Below are 15546 nucleotides of genomic sequence, written 5' to 3' on the forward strand. Positions count from 1 at the left end.
TTTTCTAGCAATACGCACTGAAATGATTTGTTGTGGCTACAGATAAATGTTTGATTGGAAAGAAATTTCTCTTTTTCCATCTCACACCTTTCTCTTGTGAAAATGAATGAATGAATAAATGGCTACTTATTTCACACGATGTACTGATACATATACATCATTTAGTACAATAAGTAGTTCATTTACATTTGGTACTTTGTTGCATTTCCTCTTAAGACAGGAAGAGGGTGGTAGTGCGCTATACCACATTGTGACTTTTGTGAGTTGCTCACTGTATGTTTGTTATGCATTTTTAATCCACAATCAAATAATTCCAAATAAAATTCTCCAAAAATATTCAGAATAGTATTTTAATCAGTATCACTGTTAAAAAAATTGGAAATGTACACAATATCAACACAAACCAAAATAAAAAATACACAGTTGATTTTAGTTTTTTAGTTTAAGTTGGATAAAGCAAAACAATTTAAAATTGATGATCCAAATATTAGCTGTCATCTAACTGACTGTACCCAGTAAGTTATTAAAATATTACAATTTATCCACATTCCTTTTTGCATTTAACATGATACATTTACAAGATATATTTAAATAGTATTATTATTATCATGTTGATCTTGGTCACAAACTATTGTACCCCATTACACTATGTTTTAGATGCTGAATGCATGTATATTCAGGACCACTATGTAGGATTTAGTGACATCTAGTGGTGAAGTTGCAGATTGCAGCTAATTTAACAAATGGGAATGAAAGCATAATAGATCCTCTTAAATGTTACACACTGGACCCTCAGGTAAAAAAATCTGAATCTTGAAAATCAGCAACAATATTTCTGAAGTTCTTTAGAACACAATAACTAACCTCAGGTCAGTTTACAGGTGTGATGATGCATACTGTATAAACAAATTACACATTTATTTCTGTTCTGATAAGCCATGAGTTTTTCCAATTCTTACCGTCACCTTTGCAAGTTGTAATTAGATGGTATTTTGTACATTTGCACACACAGAAGAAGAAGGATGGAGGCCATTTTCTGCATAGTATGCTCATTCAAGCAAGAGATTAGTCAATAAAATCTAGAATTCAAAACAATACAAAGGTTTAATATGGCATATTTTACAAAAAAATGAAAGACTAATATCTTGTTTTACATTTGAATTGGCATCATGTCTTGGAGCTAGTGCCTGAGTTGAAAACCAGTATATTTGTTTTAGCTGACCACAAAAATGCACAGCATGTTTTGTTAAGTCCTAGTTTGCTGTGTCATTAGTTCACTGAATTTGAAGTTACACACTGAAGTTCAAAAGTGCTGCACATAGCAGCTTTAATTATGTCTTAGTTATTGCAACCCCACCGGGAGTCACAAGGGGAAGAAGCAGGGTGAAGTCTAACCACAGACACTGAACAGGGATCGCTTTCATAATTTTTATAACATGACTGGGATGATATTTAGGGTACAAGGAAACTGATCCTGTGCCAGCTCCTTTGACAGAGTGCAGGGAGAAGTCAGGAATCGTTCTGTGCGGAAGGCGAGGGACTGGCTGGAGGACAAAGTGGCTGGGGAAAGTGTTTGTACTTCTCTGGGGCAGGACCTTGAGGGGGCGATGGGATGGGAGTGTCTGGAGAGGCTACGGGAAGAGAGGGAGAGACATTTTACTTTTTTTCTTCTGCAAATTAAAATGTTTTGTGTGGAAAAAAAAAGTTATATATAATGTTATATATAGATGTGATCTTTAAAATGTATGTGGCCCACAGGAATGTTACATCTACAGCTGCTTTATAGATACAGTTCCCATAAATGTTCTGTGGCCATTAGGTGGTGTAATATTGCCAAATGCATTTTTTATTTTTAAATGAAAGCATACAATATGGTCAATGCTCATCAATTCTTGCAAATGTTATACTTTAATGGATTCTATTCATATTCAGGATGCTTATTTATTAGTTTCAGCAAAGTTAATGGAAACACATCTGGCACACAGTACAAATTGTACATCTACTTCAATTTGATATTTATGTGTATTTGTGTGTGTGTGTGTGTGTGTCAGAGGGTTTCTGAGAGGGGTTCGTGTGTTTATACGTATTCATGTCTCACAGTTGTCGAGAGCATATGGCTCTTACCTATCAGGGGAGCGTGAGTGACAGGCATGGTGCTGATGACCAGTGTGTGTCCAGTCAGAGGGTCCTGGGCCAGCTGGGTGTGTGCTGGGTGGTGCAGGTGTGTGGGCTCTGATGTAAGACCTGAACACATAACACAGCAGCTCATTAACCAACCATGGACTAGTGCCGGAGTTGTAACCAACTGACAGCAAGTTGTTGTTATACAGTTACAGCAGATGTTTTTCTGCATCTCAACTAGAAATATGTTATTTAATCAGGTGACATTTAAGGGCTCACACACTTAATGAAATCCTCCAAAACACAGATTTCGTCTCGCCCATGGTGGCATTTCACCTAACAAGCCCTCATTAGTCCAGAAAAAGGAATGGGTAGTTCACTTTGCATACGTTTTTTCAATAGTGCTCGAATAAATCTTTGTTTTGGAGATTTTAATTAATTGAGTGAGTCGAGTTTTACAAATGTATGCAGATTTGTTTTTCAGTCCGTGCCTTCAAAAGTGCATTTATATGTGTGCATGTTTTATAGTAATTGAGTCAAGCCTTCATAACTTGACTCACAATCTAATGTGTCAAAAATGCAAATAACCCTTAATTTCTTTGTATGTAGAGAGACATCATGTAATTTAATTTTCTTAACTGTTTGGTTTTGTTAGCTTGTTTTTTGGTTTCAAACTGTTAAGTAGCCCATACTGTCTGTTAAAAAGTTGCACATTCACATTACTAAATATAATATCATGTCACCAATATTTGAAAAGCAGTTCTTTTGTTAGTCCCACATTCCTACAGGATGCTGAAAAATAAAACACACACTGCTCTTTCTGTACACAGTCTTCTAAGTCAGGTTGTCATATTCAGGAGTAGTTTATGGTGAAAAATGGAAGACATTTTTGGGGATGACTTATTTCCATGCCTCATTTTGTGCTTGAGTCTTCTGTCATGGCCCTGCTTAAAAAAATGTTTTATGCATTCTACCTTTAACTACAGACTTCCTTATTTATACGCATTTAGATTTGTTTGCACCTGGCGGTATCTCATGTAGCAGAGTTGTCTATTTTGGCTTTGCCTAATATATATATGGAGTTATAGCATCTTTCTGCAAAATCCCTAACTTTTTTTACCAATTGTATATCTCAAGGAAAACTTTGCTGATGTTTTTGTTTTACATTGCTTCATACAGGAGCTCCATTGGAGCATTTGGTGGTCTTGCTGAAGGTCACCCTATTTTTCTGTCTGCAGGTTTACAAGCACAGACATGGGCTCCGTCTCACCTCCCAGCAGCATCTCCTGCAGCAGGTTGTCTATCTTGGCGAGGCCACAGAGCTTAATGAACTGAAGCTGTTCGATCATCTGCCAGGTGATGCTCTGCAGGGTGGGCAGCAGGAGTAACAGCTCTCCAAAACGACCCCTGGAGTCGTACTGACGGTCATTAATGTAGTCTTCCAGACTCATCTGGACCTGCACACACACACAAGGCCAAGACACCATCAGTGTAAGCAAACTGCGATTATCCTTTAACAGATATTTTGTACAAATGTTTAAAAATGCTAAATGAAATGTCATGTCAATACACAGGCTGTTTAAAAAAACCAAGACTTAGATGCTCTTCCTTAACTTTAATTGGAAATAAAGTATAATAGAGAAAAGACTCTGCTATAAGCTACAAAGACAAATGCTTGACCTACCTGCAGACGCATGGTTTTGATCTTTGATGGGTCCCGCAAAGACTTTGCATCTGCAGAGTGGGAAGCAAAGCGTGGAAGGGTTGGAGAAAGGGATTGAAGGACAGGAAGGTGAGGAAAAAAAACAGAAAGATCGGGGATGGAATTGAGGATATGAGTGGAATTGATGGAATGATTATGGTCAAACTGGGGCATGAAGGCAAAATGAGGGGATTTAGTGAAGGGAAGAGAAAAGGGGGGCAGGTAACACAAGATGGGGGCAGGGATTGTGGTCACACTAGGCCAAGGAGACATAAAAAAGCAATGGAGGGATTGGGACTTAACTTTGAGGGGAAATGTAACCAGATGGATGGGATTGGTTGGGAAAAGAGGGATCTGGACAAAAACGGCAATGGGTATTTTTAATCTTTTCCAATCTGTTTTTCTGGCTTTAATGCTCTCTTTTTTTATATATTACCTACTTGGAAACAATGTATTAGCTTTTATGATCCTCCATTATACAATAGCAACCCCTGTCAGCACATTATAACACATGATTGACGGTGCCAAGGTTATTACTAATGACAATTTACACAATCTTATTCTCATCTTGCTCAGGTAGTTTCAGTAACCTACATCAATATTGATCTGGTTCTCTATGAATGCATTATACATATAAATACATTCAATTACATATTGAGAGAATAGTTGGTGAAAAAACTTCTGATGGCTAAAAGTACTAAGCATTGCTTTTTTATTACCTGGATCAAAGAAGACAATGGCCTTGAGCGCTGCATACTCGTTGTCATCTATTTGAATATCCTGGAAGGGCTGGACCAGCTCGTCCAGCACTCTGTTAGCTACCCGACAGATCTCGGGTTCAGGACTGTTCCTGTGGATCACATAGCCATTACCTGCAGACCGAGAGAGTTTTGGTCAGTGGTTTTGTTGAGACAAATTGACAGGGAGTGGCTGTGTATGTATGGGATGGAGTGCTGGTGAAGGGTAAAGGGAATACTTTATACTTTTAACCTTGAGAGAAAGATAAGTTGGATTATAGAGTTTTGTAGGTGTGTGTGGAATGCCCTGAAGTATAGAAATGCAAAATATGTGTGTGTGTGCTTTGGTGTATGCAGTTGACAGATCTGCATACAGTATGATGTTGATATAATCCCTACTAATGAGTAATGCTGTTTACAAGGGACAAATTTTGAAGTCACAAAGAAACAGAATGTTTTAGTTAATCATTCTCAGCTAGCACAACATTTGATCAGTCTTCACACTTCAGTGCTGAACCACATTATTGCACAACATATAAATAAGATGCCGTTCTAGTGGTCAGTTTGTACCTAAAAGCAGGAAGTCCTTGAATGGCATTGACCTTTTGGCAACCCCAAGCAAGAGGTGTTCACCTGCATGAGCCCTGAGCAAGCTCACCTGGAGACAAACACGCACACAGTGAGAGACAAAGTTAAACAAAGAACACAAACAATGCAGCAATGCATCACCTTTTGTCCTTACATACATCACACAAGAGCCAGACTGTAGTAACACACAATCATTGCTCCAAATCTTCTCTCACCTGCAAGTGCAATTTGCTGATTAAAGAGGATCTTTATTCTATCCAAAGTGAAAGTGCATTGACAGAATAAGGACTTTTTAGAACAGCAGCACACTCACACAAGCTAAACACAACCAATAAAGACAGCATTTTAAAATCTTCTAACAAACATGATATACAAATTTGCATCAGAATGACAGCCTTAGAATAATTACAGATTACCCATCATGCATCACAGTCCTGTTACCTGGTCATCCAGTGGCAGTTCTCCAAAGGCAGGAATATATTTGGCCCATTCCACCAACACCAATAACTGCTGTCTCATAGAATCACAGACATCCCCAGCAGTGGCTGACTTCTGCTCTGATATGTCTGCTATTCCAAGTGGAACAGTGATCTGGAGGGAAACAGAAAATAAGAATTTACTGGGTTAAAATCTGTTTATTTCCTTGTGCATTTGTTATCAGCTCACATCAGGTCACATACAGCCATACATCAGTAGGAAATTCACATGGAAAATTGTCACCTGTTGGGACAGTGATTCTGCTTGGGCCAAAATAGTGATAGGTGGCAAGTCTTGGGAGTCAGGGATATTTCTTCGGGAGCTGATCCGATCTCTCTCGTTCTGTACCGCTAAAGTATACCAGACAGGTCAAGTTACTGTGTGTGTGCAAAATGGAAAGACAAAGAAAGAAGAAGAGAAAGAACAAGGAAGATATAGCGCTTCCTTTAATTTACTAAAACTTCAATAACTTTTAAATGGGAATATGTCTATTCTTTCCTGGTTTATAGTTTTCAAGAATGTGTTGGTTGTCACGAGTGTTGAGGGTTGGGATAGAAAAGAAATCCTAAATGCAAACAATGACAGCAGACACTAGGGCAGTTAATATTTAGGAAAATAGCTATACAGGCTGGCATCAGCAAGAGGAGTCAAACGTTAACCAGTTGCAATCCAGAACAACATGTTTGAATAACACATGATTAGGTGTCATAAAACTTTGTGCCAAGGTTATACCCCTCATAAATACACACACACACACTAAGTAATCACTTATTTTATGACTGAGCCAATTTCAACCATCTTAAAGCAGCTTTCAGATTCTCTGAGGACAGTCTTTCCTTTAGTGCTAATAGTTTTAAGTCTATACCTTGTCTCTATGGGAACAATAAAAGATAAAACATGTATACATACACTACTGATGATATGCAGTGAAAATCAGGTTGTCTGTACAAAAAATAACAAGATATCCACCAAAAGACTCCCTTTTAGTTGAGTTTCAAAATGGAAGAAAAAATTAACTATTTAGTGCTCTCTGTTTTCTCTCATGTCCAGGGGGTAGAAGGGAGGTTTCATTACCTTCTTTTTTCATGCCAGCCCTGAAGCATTTGTTAAGTCTGCAGAAACGACACTGGTTCCTCTTATCTTTATCCACAATGCACTGTCTGCTGAACCTGCGTACAAACATACAATGATATAAGCTTTACAGAGCGTGACATGACGACACAGTGTACTGCAACAAAACATGAGTTAATGTGAATTGAAATGACATGGTGACTATGCTGAAAAGCCACCTATCAAAACTTTAAGAGCTCTATTTAGATATCTGCACACAATCATAAAGGTGCACACATACAAGATGCATGTTCATACTGGTTGTGTTACGCATAATGTGAGTGTGGAATAATTTTAGGGGTGCTGTGCTCTATGTGTGCTCACACAGTATGTTCTATCTGTACCGGCAGGTGTAGACGTGGCTCTTGCGTATGGAGCGTCTGAAGAAGCCTTTACAGCCGTCACAGCTGGAGGCTCCATAGTGTTTCCCTGTGGCTTTGTCTCCACAGATGGCACAGTTACTGCTGACCCCGTCTGGACCGGGCAGGCTTGACTCGGTTGGCATGTTATCTGAAACACACAACAGCACTCACACAGGTAAATATGCATGCATATGCCCATAAGTGCACAGACACAAGCTTATGCATCTGTATATTACTTACATTGGCATAGACACAAATGCAATCCAGACCACATCTAGAAATAGTTCAGTGTGGTTTAATGATGGAACCACAGTGCTGACCGTCCACTACACTATTGCATCTATTTGAAGTCCCTAGAATTTTATGTAATGAATTTCTATGTGATTATAACATTTTACCGTATTCTATAGTATTACTATGTAAACAGAGTTTATTGGGGTTTGTATAACCGCAAAGTCAAAACATAAATAAGGCAAAAGAATACATGGCAGTTCAACCGCTAGTTATTTAAACATTACTGCTGAAATCTTTATTTTTATCTCCTCTTTGTCATCAAAATGATATCATAATCAGCAGCAGCAGCAGCAGCAGCAGCATCGTTGATCAAAACCACAATCATCATCATCATCATCATCATCATCATCATCATATGCATATTCATATTTATTGTTCAGTCAAAGCCCCCTCTCTTTCAGTCCCACACCAAGCAAGGCGAGATGAGTCAGTGTTCGACTAACTTTCTTTCCACATGCTGAGGTGACATCAGTGTATCACTGAGCTGCGTGCTTGCTCTTCAATAAAAAAAGTCTTTATGACACTTAACTGCAATTCCTGCCTAAACAGTTTTATTAACATTCTGATTTCATGCTTTTACAACCCCGACCCAGCCCTTTTCTTTCCTTCACATCCACAGATTTCCACATACATATCGATATGCAAGCAACAGGCAAGTAGCACTCATTTCCCCACAATCAGTGTTTACAGACAAGTGGATACATGCACCATTGGCCAACATTAAAATGTCATGAGTTTCCCCAGCACTTCATTTACGCATACAGTGCATGCTATGTATAAAGTAACCCAATTTCCTCTTCTGCAAATAGCAACTCATTTGCCTACAGCTAGTCTCACTTCACTTCATCAGTATATTTCTAGCCTTACAGACTAACACACACCTCCCCCAAGTTCTGTGGTATATGACCTATTGCAAACCAATCTTAACAGATACAGATCATGTTACTCAAGAGGCTACAGATTTATCAGATACACAATACAAGACTGCTCTCATTTCTCTGTTCATATTAAGCCATTGTGCATGTTTCCACTATTTTTTTTGAAAGGTGTGAGTGGGCTGCTTATCAGTCCATGTATCCATTAGTGCTTGTAAAGAGATGGAGTGTGTATATGTATCTGTTTTATCTTGTCTTGCATGCTAAAAAAACGATGTTTTGTGCTTCAATTAATATTTGCATATGTTTATACATGGGTTTTTCTGTTTGTGTTTGCATGTGTGTGTAAGTGGCTACATCCACACGCACTTACCTCCTCCTCCATAGAGTACCTCTGCATTCTCAAAGCCCAATGTGCTGTATGAGGGATCCAGGCCTTCACAATAGTTGGCTACTTCCATGTCTAACAGAGACTTACTCTGAGGAGCAGGAGGACACTTCATTCCCGTTTCAACTCGGCCTTCCTCACACCTTGTTCTCTTCTCCCAGTTTACTCTTTCTGTTTTTCCCTATCTGCCAGTCTCTACTTCATCTAATTCTTACAGACATGACAAGGGAGATCCCTGGCATAAAAGATTTATAATCTCATCTGACTGGGCCAGGAACAAGGAGAGGGGAGGAGCTGTGGTAAAACTTCTCACCTTATTGCACATTACTTATCTGTCCTTCTCCTTCGCACTTATCACAGGGATGGATAGATAGTGGTGAAGGAGATATTTCCCTTCTCCCCCTCTGCCTCTTTTTTCCCCTACCTCTTCTTTTTAACTAAGAGACAGATTTCCCTTAGATTTTCGAGGACAACTTGCACTTTATGTGCATGCTGGTGAGCTTCTATGTGTGTATCTGCATGAACAAGAAGGTTTGTTTTTTTCTTACAGACACATACATTTATGAATGTGTGTGTGTGTGTGTATGTCCTTCCCAGGCTTCCTTATCTAATCAATAGTGGAGTAAAAGCACAACCACCTCAGCAGATATAATCTATAAAGACACAAAGTGAAGTGGAAAATACAGATAACTTCTGTTAACTCTTCTACATACACACTCCTTAAGTTTACATCCAACCCTCTGTTGATAAACTTATTCTACGCATTTATAAATTAACTGACCATATACAGTACTACTGTAAATATCTCAAAGTAACCATTAATCTCACTGACCCCACTGCCGTTGAAACTTCACTGTTTTTACTTGTATTTTTGGTTTATTAATGGAATATTTAAATTGCCCAGGGCGCGATTCTGAAATCATTTGTTGTGGGTTTAATTTTAGAACCGAGATCTGACAGGGTGATACACTTGACACATCCTGATGAGCCGGTATGGAGAACAGGAAACTGCCTGAGTAGCAGCATTAACACAATTTTACAGTTCTCACACTTAGCACACTTAGCTCTCTTATTGTAGTGCATCAGAGGAGAAAAACACAATGCAAATTCCCTCGAGAAATGCATGTTAGGAGAGGCAGGGGACATCAAAAGTGAAAATAAAAAAATGTCAGCAAGTTGTCTCCTCTTTCAGGACAGGAATGTGGTAAACACACTCTGATTAACTACCATAAACCAGTTATAATGTCCCAACCCACTTATTTCTCATTGGGGATTTCATTGCACTAAATCTTATTGTGTAGCTTAAAGGTAATCAGTGTGGGGCATTGTGTTAGGCAAGGCTGTAAATGATAAGAGGCTGTATTATGGGAGATTTGATGCCCTATGAGAGGGCCAGTCAGAAAAGCACCTACAGTACATATGAGCCACTAAAGTTGTAATACATTGTCACTATAGGCACAGTACATCAGAATGCACATTATCACAGATTGTTTATTGGGCATGAAGAGAAGGAGCAATTAGTATCCAGTCACAGGGTAATAACAGACATATTAATTAATGGCTGAAATGCAGGGATTGAGAGACAGAGACTCCTGTCTCTGGGAGAGAGAGAGAGAGAGAGAGAGAGAGAGAGAGAGATTACATTTTAACCAGGGGGTGAGGTCAGGCCTCCTGACTCATCAGGTTTGTGGAGAGTGAGGAAGAATTTACTCTTTACAATCACATTCTCACATTCACAATCACCAAACACTCAAAAGGACTGACTGAATGAGTGTACACTTTACTCCTCCTATTCTTACATTCTGCAAATATACTGCAAATAAGTGGGTAGATATCCAAGAGGCTATCGTGTGGTATAAATAGCTTAAGCATACACACAGAAAGCAAGACTCGTTGCACTTTACATACAGATAAAATAAAATCCAGAATATTATTTTATTCAAGGCTCTCTTTACCCTCACCCTTGACTGTTAAGTGCAAGGACAACAAGCCTAGGAATTCAAGTGTTTATTAGTGTAATGATGCTTTAATCGTTAATAAATACATAAAAACATATGATTTACACATTCATAGAAATACTTAAAGTAATAAAAGCCATTATGACTTCTTCAGCTGAAAACCAAGCAGGACGTAACTCAGAAACCTTGCATCCACCCAGCAACCAAATGCTCTTTGATGCCATAAAACCCAGTGCAAAGAGGCTATCTCTGTGTGAACTGGCCATAATACTGTCGCCTCTGTTTAGCTTAGAGGTTTTAATAGTCACAGACGATGATCAGCCAGCCAACTGACTCTAGTAAACCACTACTTCCTGATACCTGGGAAATAATAAAAACTAAAAAAAACAAAAAAAAAGGTTCAGTTAAATATTATTCACTCTTAAAACTCTTCTGAAGGATCGGCTTTAACTGCATATTTGCTTTTTATTCATTGCCATGTTATGCTATGATACTGGATTTGTGATAATGTAACTAGTCAACAACACTTCAGCAACACGTTTGTTCATTTCACAAAATGTCACAACATTTTTCTTGTGAACCCAAGGTCCCTGAGGGTGTTAAATGAGTGTCACACTCTTCTGTTCTTCCTGTTAATATCACCACCAAGTGAAAAGTCTGAAGGCTAGTTTGGTCAATAATATTCAGTTTATACAGGCTGTACCCAAACACCTGCAGAATTTAGGGCAGTCCAATACAACAACACACACAGCAGCCTCAAAAATCAATTAACTAATCTGACAACTCTTCATTGCAACCTTTACAGAAGTAGGTTTACTTATCATTGTGTCCACGTTGTGCATATCTAATGGTTTGGCTTGAGTTTTTGTCAAAAAAAATAGATGCCTGGGGGATGTCAGTTTCCAACTGCAGCTAAATACAATCACTTTAAGAGGAGAAAAACACAATGTGACTGTATTACCATCTTCCGGCTTTGCAATATGCTCTTGCTAGAGATTACGTACTTGTACAGACGAAACAGGTTATCACATGATCTTTACTGCACAGCATGCGTGACAAAGTGGGTCTATCTTATCTGCTTTGATAAAACGCTGTCTGCAGACAGAGAAGTGAGAACACTGTCATTAAATATACTGGACAAAATGAAACAGATATTCTAGCAGGCTTGGACAGCCACATACTGCATATGTATATTCTACAATTAAAAAGTACAGCAGCTTTGGTAACAGGACATACAGCAGCAATTGAAGTGTGTGTAAATGAGGATTGCTGCCATATTACCACAAAAATACAAAATCACGTGATTTAGCAGAACATGTTATCACACTTCCTTGAGAAACTGCTAAAGGTAAGCTTTACTACCTCCACAAAAGCATACATTATAATTCTTACTGGCAATGTGGATAGTTTGCATTTCAGTGACAATATACTTCACAGGAGTTGGACTTACCTGTGTTTCTGTTTCCGTCTAGGATGTGCATTTATCCAGGTGCACTGTTGTACTCCGGTAGTGAGCAGCCAGCTCAGTGCAACATTAGTCTAAGTGACACTAAGAATGGGAAAATGCTAAAGGTGTTCGACAACATAAAAAGGGAAGGTTGGAGAGCTGAGCAGCCTATAATTCATGGAGCGACACATTGGATGGCGCCACCATAGCCCTGTCATTAGATCGATTTACTAAACAAACTTAAAGTAGGGTGGGGATGTTAAACAGTAACCCAAGCGCCATAAAAACCAAAAGGAAAAGGATCACCAGGTGTGTGTGTTTGTGTGCAAGTGTGTATGTCAGCCAGGGCCTCTAACATCACCTCTGAGGGCAGAAGGTAAGAGATCCAGGAGGTTTGAGGTAATGTTTCACAAAATAATGGTGAAAAAGTAACGATTTTAGACATTTATTTCTCTTGTTAGTCTGAACACTACAGCTATGTACACAGGGTTTAAGTGTTAGCAAATATAGTGAAATATGTAGATTTTTTCATTTACACTCACATGTCATTCACATGAAGTCACATGCAAAATGAGAGAACCTAACAATCAATGGCATAATCTAGCTTTACAAATTTTAAGCTTTAAGCCTGTAGTCTATACAAAGACCAGCAGGTGGCAAGAGTTCATTCATTTTCAGTCAAAAGCAAAGGACAGTTTCCACTCCTGTCAGATTCTTTTAGTAGTTTGATCAGTAGCAACACAGTTTAAGGGGTGCATCAGTAGTCTGCTTGTTAAGACACATACCACATAACTCTAACATCCAAGGTTCAGTTCTTAAAAGTAACACGTTCACATAAAAAAAAAAATGGAGATGACGCAACAGAGGTACAAATAACTAAGCCAAGCATAGTACATCTGCCCAACACCACCACTACAGCCACCATCTAAAAAACATTTGATGCTTAATTTTTTTGCGTCCAAGTCGAAAACATTCTGTGTGACTGTAGAAGCAAACATTCACATCTACACAGTTGATGCTAATGCAACTATACTGTGCATGAGAGGAGAAAGTATGACATGGTTGTTCGTATAGCATCTTTGATAGATAACTGGTGCCTTCATTCCTTATCCTCCCTACATGCATCAAACACCAGGCACAGAAAATTATGGCTGACCCATCACACTCTTTCTTTTTAAATTGTATTGTAGCTCCTGCGACGTATATGTTTCAACAATCCTTTTTTTGTGTGTTTTTATGTTTTCTTAATTTAGTCAAATTGATTTTAATAATTGCTAATATGTGCTTTTGAATATTTGTTACATTCTATTGTCCATTTTTGTGGAGATGCACATAAGCAATTTTCTTATTAAAAACTTCGACAAGGCAATGAAGAACAGTAAAATGAAGTTACAAAATGAAGCAAATTAAATCTCTTGACCCCCTCACACACATCATATTAACAGTTTTCAAATAGGCTTTCTGGGGAAGCACATGTAACAAGTTCTCCTCCCCAAGAACGTGAGCATGTCCAAACAGTTAAAAGTGGTCAAACTCAGGAATACTTCATTGGCACTCTGCAGGTCTTCTACGTGTTCTAAGTAATGCAGCCGGAACAAGTGGTAGGGAATGAAGCAGATCACCATGATGAGGGCAAAGCAAAGACTCTTCAGCTGAGCCCCGAAGTCTTGCTGAGAGGTGCATCCCTGATGATGCTTCCTGTATAAAACCCTCAGGACATTGGCTTGGAGGGCTGTCAGCACGATGGCCACCACTATGATCACTGTGCTTATGATGTAATTGAACACTATGGCAATAGACTGGTTTTTTATGTTTTTGCCAAAGTGGAAGCATTTGTTATTGTTCGTGCTATTGTTTGTGCCCGAGTTTTCAATGTTTTTGCCGTAGGACAAAATGATAATGCAAGGGAACACAACAAGCACCACCATCCACACCACAGCACTGATAAGGAATGCATGAATCCTCTGGAAGGAGGCCTCCTGCTCAGGTTTGTGGTAGAACATCATCAGGCGTGTGATGAGGATGATAACATAGAAGATAAAAGACATGTACATGTGGATGTGGATCATGCTGCTGACCACTTTACACCACCCGAAGCCCAGGTTCCAGTTACTTGTCGCATAATAGTAAATCCTGAAGGGCACTGTGAGAAGGAAGATGAAGTGGGTGAAGATGAGGTTGAGTACAGCGATAGAAGTGATGGATGTTGAGCTGGACTTCATGATGCGCATTATCAGGCTGAGGCTGATGGTCCCGCTGAACAGAACCACAGAGTAGATGGAAAGGAGGACTGTGTTGTACTCATCAGTATTAGTATTTGTTGAGGAGGAGTTGGTGTCTGACATCTTAAATAAAGAAGACAGGGAGGAAGGAATGCACATCAGATACAAGAGAGAGAAAAGGGGAGAAATGGACTGAGTTAGTTGAAGAATTAGAAATAGTAATGGAGGAATAGATCAAAAAAGGGCGTATTATTCTTTCAATTTCTTTTATTATTAAAGGGTTTTAGGGGGAGTTTTTTTTGGTGGGGGGTTCATAGAGGCTGTCATAGGTTGTACAGACTGTAAAGCCCCTTAAGACAACTTTATGATATAATTAAAACTGACTTCACTTTTTAAAAACAGCAACAGAAATAAGGAAAAGACAGAGACCCAACCCCACATTATATTTACATACTTTTACTGATTTACTGACATTATGTCTCTCATATTTGTCTACAGATCTAGACACTAACTACAGTATATAAATTTATTCTGACATGCACACGTCTTGCATATCTTCAAGTAGTTACAATTTTACATATCGGTTTAACAGGAAACAGAACTAAAACAAACTACAATGAAACATTACAACATTTAAATATTAAATTTAGAAAGTAAAGCTATTGCTCACAGTTTAAGTTTAATTGTTACCAAGAGGACAACAGCTGCAATGGAAACTACATAATAAATTAGCATAAAGTCAAAACCAGAGTTTACAAGTAGATTTACGTACCTTTTGGTTCTAAGAGGAACTGGCTGCCGAGTGCTCTTGTGGGTGAAAATAAGACATTAAAGGATGGGTATGTCCTCATCACATTATATCCAGCAAGCAACTGTTAGGCACGCGTAGGAAAAGCTCTGTGTCCGAGAAAAGAATGTGTGTGTGTGTGTGCCCGGTTGCATGTGCGTATATGCTGTATATGTGTTCAAGTGTAATGCCTGTCAACCTTTTGTCGGAGTTATGGTTATGTAAATGAACTGTTTCAGGGTGTGTGTGTTATGTTGTCTTGTCAGAAAACCACGTCCAGTTTTGCATACTGTGTGAGTTCTGTGTGTGTGTGTGTGTGTGTGTGTGTTTGTGCTCTGTCAGAAACAGGAGGTTATTACACACACATGGTAGCACAACCACAGGGCTGGTTGCTTCCTCCTTCTCCGTCAAACCTCTATACGTCTTTTATTTTAATTGATTAGTGGAATAGAGGAAACTGGAGTTAAAAAGAAGTTTG

General features: G+C 38.8%; 2 protein-coding genes across 3 annotated transcripts; both read right to left on the reverse strand.

The window, feature by feature from the left end:
• Nucleotides 1-403: 403 nt before the first annotated feature.
• On the reverse strand, nucleotides 404-12262 carry hnf4g (hepatocyte nuclear factor 4, gamma). Of its 2 annotated transcripts, none has more exons than XM_035654357.1 (11): nucleotides 12063-12262; nucleotides 7080-7245; nucleotides 6700-6794; nucleotides 5869-5975; nucleotides 5590-5739; nucleotides 5131-5218; nucleotides 4543-4695; nucleotides 3806-3855; nucleotides 3392-3578; nucleotides 2125-2244; nucleotides 404-1631 (listed from the first exon to the last, which is right to left on the reverse strand). In XM_035654357.1, the coding sequence occupies exons 1-11, from the start codon at nucleotides 12091-12093 to the stop codon at nucleotides 1510-1512; spliced, it is 1269 nt and encodes a 422-aa protein (XP_035510250.1). In that variant the 5' UTR covers nucleotides 12094-12262; the 3' UTR covers nucleotides 404-1509. The 2 variants fall into 2 exon arrangements, with proteins under 2 accessions (XP_035510250.1, XP_035510177.1); XM_035654284.1 differs by lacking the exon at nucleotides 12063-12262 and adding an exon at nucleotides 8640-9041.
• A 250-nt stretch (nucleotides 12263-12512) lies between these two features.
• On the reverse strand, nucleotides 12513-15360 carry LOC118325405 (probable G-protein coupled receptor 141). The gene is made up of 2 exons (XM_035658120.1): nucleotides 15054-15360; nucleotides 12513-14404 (listed from the first exon to the last, which is right to left on the reverse strand). Exon 2 carries the CDS (start codon nucleotides 14402-14404, stop codon nucleotides 13508-13510), a length of 897 nt encoding a protein of 298 aa, XP_035514013.1. The 5' UTR covers nucleotides 15054-15360; the 3' UTR covers nucleotides 12513-13507.
• Nucleotides 15361-15546: the final 186 nt, after the last annotated feature.

The sequence above is a fragment of the Morone saxatilis genome, unplaced genomic scaffold, assembly GCF_004916995.1.
Source record: "Morone saxatilis isolate NCDOM2014 unplaced genomic scaffold, NCSU_SB_2.0 Contig0, whole genome shotgun sequence".
In the NCBI taxonomy this organism is placed as follows: Eukaryota; Metazoa; Chordata; class Actinopteri; family Moronidae; genus Morone; species Morone saxatilis.